Source organism: Elaeis guineensis, chromosome 11 (assembly GCF_000442705.2).
Source record: "Elaeis guineensis isolate ETL-2024a chromosome 11, EG11, whole genome shotgun sequence".
In the NCBI taxonomy this organism is placed as follows: domain Eukaryota; kingdom Viridiplantae; phylum Streptophyta; class Magnoliopsida; order Arecales; family Arecaceae; genus Elaeis; species Elaeis guineensis.
Genome location: NC_026003.2, coordinates 110208404 through 110220468, shown reverse-complemented (window position 1 = coordinate 110220468; position 12065 = coordinate 110208404). Strand labels below are relative to the sequence as shown.

The 12065-nt window shown below is 42.8% G+C and overlaps 1 protein-coding gene across 2 annotated transcripts; it reads right to left on the bottom strand.

Moving 5' to 3' along the window:
* Positions 1-5377: 5377 nt before the first annotated feature.
* LOC105054216 (probable membrane-associated kinase regulator 6) lies at positions 5378-6890 on the bottom strand. 2 transcript variants are annotated; one of them, XM_019853715.3, is made up of 2 exons: positions 5869-6890; positions 5378-5736 (listed from the first exon to the last, which is right to left on the bottom strand). In XM_019853715.3, the coding sequence occupies exons 1-2, from the start codon at positions 6628-6630 to the stop codon at positions 5719-5721; spliced, it is 780 nt and encodes a 259-aa protein (XP_019709274.2). In that variant the 5' UTR covers positions 6631-6890; the 3' UTR covers positions 5378-5718. The 2 variants fall into 2 exon arrangements, with proteins under 2 accessions (XP_019709274.2, XP_010933986.2); XM_010935684.4 differs by having other exon boundaries at positions 5382-5733; positions 5869-6889.
* Between the last annotated feature and the right edge of the window lie 5175 nt (positions 6891-12065).

The window sequence follows — 12065 nt, the reverse complement described above, 5'->3', positions numbered from 1 at the left end:
CTCTTGGAAGACCCCTCTGAACCCCTGAAGTGACCGCTGTCCGCTGTCCAGAAGCTTCCTACTCCTCTCATAGCATCGTACATGTCTCTCTCTCTTTCTTCAAGGGTTTAGTCTCCGCTGCACCTCTACGCGAGATCACGGGTCCTCTCTCGTAAAAAACCAAGCCACAAGATCCACACCGCCACTGTTCCCCTGATCAGTCCTATTTATAGGACTTAAACCTTAATTAAATTAGGTTTAGAACTCCTAATCAAGCCTAATTAAGACTACGGACCGTAAAATCAACACCGCAAGCCTCTCAGGCTATCCGATCGTGCATCGGTCTATGAAATAGTATCGTGGACCACGCGAAATACATGGAAAACACCCACGCGGTCCATGCACTTGGCTGTGGACCACCCGATCCACGGTAGACCGGCCAAATGGGTTCCCAGCGGCGTGCTGGGCCTAGGCTGCGGCCTGCATGCCCCACATGCTTAGGCCTGGGCCGGGCTCGCACGTTGGGCCGCACCCTGCGTGCTACTGCGCGTGGCCGTGCCACCGACCGCCGGTGGTCCTCCACCATTTCGAATTTTGTGCTGACTTCAAATACGTGTATCTCCTCCGTCCGAGCTCCGTTTGGGGTGATCTTGATCTCGTTGGACTCTATTTTTCATTGTGAACCTCGTTGTGGGCTCAATATAGATCAAATATCGAGGTATCAAATACTAACAATCTTCATCTCGACTCAATATTCGGCCTCCTCCTAACTCCGAAAGCTTCTGGATTTTTTTGCCCCCATGCTCTGGGCAATCGTCTGCTGATCATGGATGGACAAACATGGGAGTCGAGCCAGACCGCTCGATCCCATCTTCATCGAATGCTGTGCTCCTCCTGACTTGAGACTTGCTCAGGATATCATCCTGCGGCAATAGGAATCTCACCTTGCGACGTCACTTCTCATCCTCCCAAGTCTCCTGTCTCGTGCCCGATCTACCTCCATCTGGCTCCGAGTTTCATCTGGCTCCTAAAGCTCCACCTCACACTAGGCTTCCTGTTAGAAAATAATGTCCTCTGCTCCTCTTCTTTCCCTTCAGCATAATCCTATCGCCGCATAGCATTCTCAGGATTCCTCCACCGGCTACCGTCCTGTAGCCTCTCGAATCCAATCTGCTCAGTGAGATAAGATTTTATCTGAAATCGGATATGTATCGGATCTCCCCCAATCTCCTCACTGCACCATTATGTGTCCTCTAGCTAACCGTCCCAATGCCTTTGATCGCACAGCTCGATCCATCTGGCAGATATATAGTATCCTCACTGTTCTCCAGAGAGTCAAACTGCTCCTCTCTGCAACATACATGATAGGTGCATGCAGAATCTAATATCTACTGCTGCGAAGAAGTAGATACCTCATCAGATATCTCTAGGACATCTCCATCTGAATCACTGCTGACCGTCGCCACAGCAGCCATCGTCTGATTTTTGAGTTGAGAGCAATCTCTAGCTAGATGCCCCAACTTCTCACATCGGTAACACTTGATTTTACTTAAGTCCCTCCTGGACTTGGACTGCCTTCATCGCGATCTCTTGTCGCTCCGTCTACGGTCTTCTGCTCCTTCAGAAGCCACCAAAACTGAGCCACCACTATCTGAGCTCAAAGTCGGGTTCTCCCTCTTGAGAATCTCATTTTGGAGTATCGCCGTGGTGACCTCGTCCATCTTGATGGTGCTCTTCCTCACTAGAAGAGCAGTCACCAAAGATTCATACGAAGGTGGAAGCGATACTAGCAAAACCAGCACCCTGGTCTTCTCCTCAATATTCTCACCAACACTGAGGAGGTCGGTGAGGATCTTTTGAAAGTGGCTTGATACTTCTGCACACTCTGTCCCTCAGTCATCCGCAGCTGGTAGAACTGCTTCCAGAGAAAAAAAATATTGGTGAAAGACTTTACTATATACAACTCCTCGAACTTCAATCACAGCACTGTCGGAAAAATCTCGTTAAGTACATGGATCACCACCTCATCCGTTAGGTACATGCGGATGGCACTCACCGTCTGTATCTGTAGCCATTTCCAAACCTGCACCTCCATGGTTGTCGGCTTCTCGTCGCACAAGAGAGCATCGATCAACCCTTGTTGGATGAGCACATCCTTCATCTTTGCCTGCCACAAAGAGAAATTGCTCTTACTATCAAACTTATTGATCTCCATCTTGATTGTTCCTTTCTTCTCCATCTTCAGTTTTGCTCACCACCGTTGCAATCTGCATTCTTGTACTACCTCGCTCTGATACTACTTGTTGGGTGGATGTCTGGCCAGGATACCATCTCCCAAAACCTTTTTGGTACTGCGCGATGCAGCAGGAAGAAAGAAGAAATAAATAGAAAATAATCAAATACGTGGATCAGTCGAAAAATGGCTCGCCTCCAAAAGGGATGCAAACTTCACTATGAGAAAAAAAATATTACAAGAGGAGATCTCATCCTCAACTCTCGTATACCCAATTTTTCTCTCACAGAAAGTTCTCCCTCATAAAATCTCTCTCTTGGAAGACTCCCCTGAACTCCTGAAGTGATCGCTATCCGCTGTCCAGAAGCCTCCTACTCTTTCTCTCACAGCGACGTACGCATCTCTCTCTCTTTCTTCAAGGGTTTAGTCTTCGCTGCATCTCCATGCGAGATCACGAGTCCTCTCCCGTGAAAAACCAAGCCACAAGACCCACACCGCCATTGTTCCCCTGATCAGTCCTATTTATAGGCCTTAAACCTTAATTAGATTAGATTTAGAACTCCTAATCAAGCCCAATTAAGGCTATAGACCGTCAGATCAACACCGCAAGCCTTTCAGACCGTCCGATCGCATGCCGGTCTACGGAATAGTATCGTGGATCATGTGAAATACATGAAAACGCTCATGCGGTCCACGCGCCTGGCCGTGGACCACCCGATCCACGATAGACCGACTAAATGGGTTCCCAGCGATGCGCTCGCGCGCCTAGGCCTGGGCCGTGTCCTGCGCGCCCGGGCTTGGGCCGGCCCATGTGCCCCGCGCACCTCAGCCTGGGCCGAGCCTGCATGCTGGGCCGTGCCCAGCCCGCACGCTGCCGCGTGTTAGGCCGCATCCCGCCGGCCGCCGACGGTCCTCCACCGTCTTGGATTCCATGCCGACTTTAAATACGTGTATCTCCTTCGTCCGAGCTTTGTTTGGGATGATCTTGATCTCATTGGACTCCATTTTTCGTCGTGAACCTCGCTGTGGGCTCAATATGGCATGCTTTTTGAGTATAACCAGTATTTTGCCTATTGAACCTGTATGATATTGTTCGCAAACACTAACTTCTGCATAAACTAACTTTTGCATTAGCTTTTGATATATAATTGGCAGATGGAAAATGTTATCCAAAAAAGGGTCGATGCATGGAAACTTTATACGGATATTGTGTTCAGGAAAGAGCATCAAGTGGTTCTTTTTTCTGGTAAACTCGAATTTATTATACCAGTCTATTGCAAAGTAATCAAGTAAATTAGGCAATATACCCCTTCATTTGGAGGTTTCATGATCAAACCCAGAAGGATACTTTCTTAGGTGTTTGACTTGTGTAATTCTCAGATTATTCGTTCAAAAAAATGATTGATAATAACGTTACCATCTTCCTAGAAGATAGATAACCATATAAATAAAACATGAACTATGAACAAATGCCCCCCTCCCCCACCCCCAAAAAAAAAATCTTCTCCAATCATAACAAAAATCAATAACCAAACGTCTTTCCTTTATTATTCATTTTCATTTTCTGAATTATTAGTTACAGACATATTAATGGCCAGTGTTCTGAGAGGCAAGATTATATAGCCATTTGATGACCTTAAGCTACCCCATAGCTAGCATACTGATAAGGTCCCACTTTCCCTTGTCTAATCAACAAGATCACATTCATGTCCCATAAGAGTGATCTCTCCTACCAACATTTTGGGCATATCCTATACATCCACACCAACTCATGGAACACGTCTCAACGTATGTCTGTCTTAATGATTTCCTTTTCGTTTAATGTAGCAAATTCAAGAATTAAAAATGACATTATTCACGACATGAGTTGCTATCTTGTTAGCTATAAGAGTGACAACAAGCTCTGGCCCCCCGACAGGCTGCACCAAACAAGGCCTTGGGTCCCCACATCACAAGAAGAGCACTCGTCCCTGAAAGGAAGCCTAATGGAGAAGCCCACAAAAAACTAGAGGTGCTATCACCTACTTGGGAGAATAACAAGCCGACAAAGTGAACAAAGGGAGACAAATGCAGACACCGAGCACTCTTCCCTTTTGCCGGCCTCTATCTGTGAGCCAAATATCCAAGCACTGCTAGCGATGTTTACATTGCTTTCTTCTTGGCCCATGTCACTACCGTATTCTTTGAGACCTCCAATTATAATAAATACTTCATGGAAGTTTGTAAGAGACTTGCCTTTCCTTAATCCTTTCACTTGCTCAATATTGGGTTTGGAAGCACATTTTATATGGTTTTGAGTATATCGACATTTCAGTGGGACTCACATTGTCCTTCGGAACTGCCATTTGTTGGAGTAAGCGGGCGATTGAGCTGCACTTCTTGCTCAGACCATCCTCTATAGACCCGGTAGGCAGATGAGAGCCATCAATTACCAACGCAAAACATGGTGTTAAAATCCTTGCTCATGGCTGAATTATGTAAAATTTGTCATTTCCTGCATTTGTTTTGATCTATGTAAAAAAGAAAAAAAGAAGAAGAAAAAATCTATATGATTTCACAGCTTCCATTTCGAGCAACAGTTGCTGCAATTGCTTCTCACTCTATTATCTCTGAGAAATCTTGCTGCTTGCACCATAGGGTTCACTTTGATGATGTATGGTTATCAAAAATTGGCTTTTCACAGAGATAGTATCATTCTTGTTGGAGTATTTCTATCTTTCTTTTAGATTAACATTGATCAGTCATCATGACCGATACCTTTAGTAAAGCATAGCTCTTTCTTGTAGGGTGAATGCGGATTTCCAATGGATCCCCATAGACCAAGATAGATGCCAAGAGATTCGAGCTTCCTAACGTTGTTGAGCATGATCTCTTTCTTGTTTGGCTTTTCAGCCAGTCACTGATGGCATAAAACAAAGAAGAGTAGCTTTTACTAACAGTAAGAAGGTCTATGTTTTTGTACATTGTCTAACCCAACGATTATATATGTATTACATGCTTCTGTCTTCTTTTAGGTTGCAGATAAATGATTACAAGAAGGTTGTGGACAAAGCACGTTTCAAATTCTTGGGCTCAACTCATATGAGTTTGATACATTTTAATTAAAAGGCATTAACATCGGAGTGAAACCATAAACCCACAAACTGATTCAGCAGGGGCTCAGGTCAAGGATATAGGCTAAAATGACATCAATAATTGCATTTGAACTAAAGCAATCTCAAATTTTCCATTAAATGGCACGCCTTGAACCATAACAAGCTCGACCTGCAATTTGTTATTCAGATGATAAAACAGCAATCATCAAAAAGATTTCCTTCCTTTTACTTAAACTTTTCCCAAGAAGCAGATACAAGAAACCTTTTTTCTCTCTTTCCTGAAAAGCTCTGCATCTACAAAGCTTTCTGTGACTTTACATTAGAAGATAAAAAACCAAAAAGAGAAATCGTATATTATTGCTATCCTTGCAGGATTCTTCTTGTCCCCTGGTTTCCTCTCTCCTGCCTCCATTATGAAGCCTGTCCCTGCTAGAGCACAAGCAAAAATCAGAAGCAAAACTAATGAAATTCCATACTGGTTTCAATAGCATATAATTGTTGGGTTTCTTGAAGAAAACAGAGAGAACAACCTATAATTGTTAATTGTGTTATTGAACTTACAATGGATTTTTTGCAGTGAAGAATTGCATCATATATTGAGCTGTCAGCATTTCCACAGTGCCATTCTATGCTTGAGCAAGCAGTAGTCATCCTTGGAGAATTTCCAACTGAATTCCTGCAGCTCCTCACCGACTTTGGTGAAGTCAAGCGCAACCCCTTCACCTTCTTATACAAGGGCATGAGAAAGCACAAGTACTTCCATAAAATTTTCTTCGGAGATCTCGTACAATTCTTGAAGAAAGATGACTTAAACTTGCCACTTCTTGAAGCAACACTCTTGGATGAACATGAACTCATCGAAACTGGTGTGCTCTCTGCTGAATGGAAGAGAGGCGAAGAGTTTGAGGAAGCAGGTCTACTTGGAGCTGCATAGACACACCGCGACTGGAATCGATTGCTCCGAGAGAGCAGTGCTTTTGATGAGTCTAGAGATTTAGATCTGCTAAAATTGGAGCCTAAAGACTCATGGCCTTCTTCACTCTGAGGTGGGGGGGTGTTGATGTGGAGTTGCAGAAGGTGGCCATTAGAAAAGATCTGGTCTGCATGGGCTGAGACTGGAGATTGGGTGCTCAGGAGATTGAGAGTGAAGTCATGGGCATCACTTGTCCAACGCATCGAAAAGAAATCAGGATCCATTTCAATGAAGGAGCTGCCATCAAAGGAGTGGCGAAAGCTGCTACTAAAGGATTCAAAGGAGGGTTTGATGTTTATCAAGCACCCATAGGAGAAACTATCACCAAAGAGCTGCTGAGAGGTCTCCATGAGGCTGCAACACTGAAGGTCGGGAGCTTAGGAAGGCTCTGGGGATGAGGAGGAGGAATAAGAAGGGGAGATATGAAATAGCCTGAAGGGTGAGTACAAGAATAAATGAACCATAGAACTAGTTGATTTATTAAATGAGCATGATGCCTCAGCTCTTCAGTGTAAATGGGGAGATCTTTTTAGGAATTGTTCTTTTGCTGTGACATGCCCAGAAGGTCACACATCTTTTTCTGAACTGAAAAGCTAAGAGCATATAATTGTTGTTAGGAAATGTTTAATAATACGACCTGTCTGAGATTACTGTTGCTTTTGAATAATCTTTTTGGCCAGCTTGTCTGCCTATGATTTTCCAGAAAGCATCTGGGGGAGGTCTCTTTTAGGCCTTTGCTTGAACTGTAAAGACCTTCAGCTATGAGTACTCTTCATGCTTAGTCATTTGCCATCAGTGCGGATTGAACAAGAAAACAAACATGAGGATTTCCATTCTGTCGTGATACTCCACAACAGTCCATGAAAAGCTTATACTAAAACTGTAGGGACATTCGGATTTATTCCCTCGATTCTATGTCGGATGTCTAATTCAAGATCAGCTCTCTCGATTTCACATTTGTCGGAACAAACATACGACTTTCAAACTATAAAGTAAAAGCAGAACCATATTCGGATGCCAGATGTTACTTCTGATGGAAGTAATGATGAATACAAGCTTTGTAGAATGGATGGGACTTTGAATTGCTATGATGGATACCCCTCAGCACACCATTCAAAATGCATAGGGTTGAGCAAAGCATTTATATCTGATGGGATGTGGAACTGACAACATTGCATTGATTATCAACACCATCAAGCACTTTCCTAACAGTGACTACAAAGTACAAACCTTGATAAAAAGAGAAAAACGAATTTGCCGCTCAGTCTAACAATAACAATGAAAAGAGTGTTAAAATGTATCAAAACCATACCAGTACACTAACATCTTATCAGCTATCAGCATCTTTAGACAGCTACCAATACTACATTGATTTTCGATCCACTCTCAGCCATAAACCATCAAGCAATCTCCAATTGGCATAAAGAAAGGATGGCTTATCTCGGCCATGGACCTCTCCTATCAATTGCCGACCCCGCATTGGATTTTAGCCGATCCTATTTCAGCTATTGATCCCTAACAGTTTCGATCAATTCGAGACTTCTTCAAAATTGACTGTCATGGCTGAAGTAGAGTCATCATGACCGACTGCCGACTGCCATGGCCGACCGCCGACTGACCATCATAGTTGATTGGCTGACTGACTATTATAGCCGATTGATCGATTGATCATCATGGCTGATTGACCGTCATGATCGAAGTAGCATCTTCATGGCCGGTTGCCTAATGTACAATCATGATACTACAATCGCGGGTAATAACTACATGCCATAATCGTTAGTGGGCATAAATGACCCACTAACTCCACGATTATGGTCCGATAATCAGGGTTAAGTACTCCTTAGTGTTATAAAAAGCGAAACCACGTACTCGACGGTTATACCCGAGTCGCCTATAAAGAGCAAGTAAGGGAATAGGCAATGATAAGATGCTTCTGGACAAACGCTCTGCCATTTTCTATATTCAACTTATTGTTCGTCTACTCTCCACTGACTTAGGCATCGAAGGATTTTCGTCGGACATAATTCTGGCCAGTGGACTTTTTTTTTGCAGGTAGCTCTTCACCGGCATCAGGCACTCCAGGGGATTGGCTGCAATAGCTTGGCACATCAGGTAGGGGGGCAAAGATCCGATTATTATGATGAAAATGAGAGTCCAAAATATTTCCACCAGCTTCACCTGGCAATCTTTCTGCAAGAAAGATCTCCTACCTCCATCGGCAAAGCCCAGTTCTTCGCATCCGGTCGTCACCGTGGACGCTAAACAATTCGCTATCTTCGTGCAGCAAATAAAGTTGCTGACATAGAGTAGTTCACAGTCTCTAGCAACAATCGAAGGAGCTCTCACCGGCCTCGATTGTTCCCTCAAATCGACATCGCCGACCATCAGCTACCCTGTCTTGACACAGCTAACAATCGATGATGGTGCAATCTTGACGGTGCTCTCATCGGTGGGATGGACCACACCACTCAGCCCATTACTCTCAACGCACCGATCGCTGCATATTCCCCCCCCTCCCCCAAAGCTGGTAAGGGAAAACGATGATGTTTTTTTTCCTTCATCCAATGAAAATTCTACTTTTGAGTGCTCTTTCTGAGAGGATTCCCAATGCGTGGACAACTACAAGCAAAAGCCCTACAAAGCAACTAAGTGACAAGTCTTCGAGGACAAACGATTTGAAAAGCTCCTCCAAATGATGAATCAATCGCAATCGATAATTTGAAAAGGTCCTCCAAATGATGAATCGATCGTGATCCATACGATAAATCAATCGAAATCGATAATTTGAAAAGCTCCTCCAAATGATGAATCGATCGTGATCGACAATTTGAAAAGCACCTCCAAACGACAAGCTGATCGTGATCGATGATTTGAAAAGCTCCTCCAAATGATAAATCGATCGCGATCAATGATTCAGAAAGCTCCTCCAAACGATGAATCGATCGTGATCGATGATTAGGAAAGCTCCTCCAAACGATGAATCAATCACGATCGATGATTCAAAAAACTCCTCCAAATGATGAATCAATCATAGTCGATGATTTGAAAAGCTTCAAATAATGAATCGATCATGATCTACGATCAGAGAGTTCCTCCAAATGACAACCATATTTTGATTTAATAGAATAATATTTTTGATTGAATATTTGATTATCCATATATTGGTTAGTCAGCTTTTATCCGATTGACTAGATGATCCATATCCCGAAAGAAAAATGATGACTCAAACAACTCATCTAAGGACCATGCAATTCGACAACAAACATGAGCTCCAGCTTGAGTTATTTGGCTATCTATAAATATGGTGTCTGACCGATGACTCATCTTCCAATGTACATGCCGATCCAACTTTGGTCGAATGAGTCTGCGTACCGACACAGATCGAACGACTACATATGCCAACTCAGCTATGACTGAGCAAAATAATAATACACCGACTCAATCACGATCAGACGAAACATTATGCTGACTCAACTACGAGTCTTCGGGGGACAGATAATTTGAATAGCTCCTTCAAATGATGAATCGATCGCGATCGATGATTTGAAAAGCTCCTCCAAATGATGAATCGATCGTGATTGTCAATTTGAAAAGTACCTCTAAATGATGAATCGATTGTGATCGATAATTTGAAAAGCTCCTCCAAATAATGAATCGATCGCAATTGACGATTCAGAAATCTTCTCCAAACAATGAACTGATCACAATCGACGATTCAAAAAGCTTCTCCAAATGATGAATCGATCATGGTCGATGATTTAGAAAGCTCCAAATGATGAATCGATCATGATTTACAATTCAGAGAGTTCCTCCAGATGATGATCATGTTTCGATTCAATAGAATAATATTTTTGACTGAATATTTGATCATCTTCATATTGGTTAGTCAGCTTTTATCCGATTGACTAGGGGATCCACATCCCAAAAGAAAAATGATGGCTCAAACAGCTCATCCAATGACCACGCAATTCATCGATAAATATGAGCTCCGACTTGAGATATTCAGTTATCTACAAATATGATGTCTAACTGATGACTCATCATCTAATGTACATGCCGACCCAACTTTGATCGAGCGAGTCTATATACTGACACAGGTCAGACGACTACTTATGCCGACTCAGCTATGGCTGAGCGAAACAATACGTCAACTCAACTACGGTCGGATGGAACAATATGCCAATTCGACTACGATCGGACAGAATAATATGCCGACTCGATCACGATCAATCGAAAGAATATACCAACTCGACTCCTATCAGTTAGAAAATATTCAACAGTTATCTATGACAAATGATGATCACATCCAAAAGGACAACATAAAGAAAAATTTCTTTCACTACGAACTAAAGGTTACAAAATCGGACCAAGATCCAATAATAAAAGATTTTTTTTTTATTATCAACTAAAATGACCACAGAATCGAGACTTAAAATTATGACAAAAGATTCACTGACTCTTATTGTCCAACGTGTTAAATCACCTTGGACTTGGGAGTGGAGGCCAACTGTTGGGACATTCAGATTTACTCCCCCAATTCAATGTCAGCTACTCGGCTCAAGGTCGGCTCTCCCGATTCCATATCTATCGGACCAAGCATACGATTTTCAAACTCTAAAGTAAAAGCAAAACCATATTCAAATACCAGATGCTATTTTTGATGGAACTAATGATGAATGCAAGCTTTGTAAAATGGATGGAACTTTGACTTGCTATAATGGATATCCCTTAGCACACCATTCAAGATGCATAGGGTTGAGCAAAGTATTTATATCTGGTGGGATGTGGAACTGACAATATCGTATTGATTAGCAACACTATCATGTACTTTTCTAACAGTGACTATAAAGTACAAACCCTGATAAAAAGAAAAAAATGAATCTGTCGCTAAGTCTGACAATAACAATGGAGAGAGTGTTAAAATGTATCAAAACCATACCATCAGTACACTAACATCTTATTGACTATCAGCATCTTTAGATGGCTACTGACACTACATCAATTTTTGATCCACTCTCGACCATAAACCATCAAGGAATCTCCAGCTGGCATAAAAAAAGGATGGCTAATCTCGCCCACGAACCTCTCCTGTCAGTTGCTAACCCTACATTGGATATTAGCCGATCCCACTTTGGCTATTGATCCCTAACAGTTTCGACCAATTCGAGACTTCTTCAAAATTGACCGTCATGGCCGAAGTAGAGTCATCATGGCCGAAGTAGAGTCATCATGACCGACTACCATGATCGACTGCCGACTGCAATGGCCAACTGTCGACTGACCATCATAGCCAATTGACCAACTGATCATCATGGCTGATTGATCGTTATGATCAAAGCAGTATCTTTATGGCCGACTGCCTAATCTACAATCATGATACTACAATTGTGGATAATAACTATATGCCATGATCGTTAGTGGGCATGAACAGCCCACTAACTCCATGATTATAGCTTGATAATCAGGGTTAATTACCTCTTAGTGCCATAAAAAGCAGGACCATGTGCTCGACGGTTACACTCGAGTTGTCTATAAAGGAGAGGCAAGAGAACAGGCAATGATAAGACACTTCTAGGTAAATACTCTACCATTTTTTATATTCAACTTACTATTCGTCCACTCTCCACTAACTTAAGCATCAGAGGGTCTCCATCGGATATAATTCCGGTCAATGAACTTCTTTTTTGCGGGTAGCTCTTCACCGGCATCAGGTGCTCCAGGGGATTGGCCGCAACAGATTGGCGCGCCAGATAGGAGGGCAAAGATCCAGTTGTCATGGTAAAAT

Bases quoted from the DNA above. Each gene is read 5' to 3' on its own strand.
- LOC105054216 (XM_019853715.3), bottom strand. From the start codon at position 6,630: ATGGAGACCTCTCAGCAGCTCTTTGGTGATAGTTTCTCCTATGGGTGC.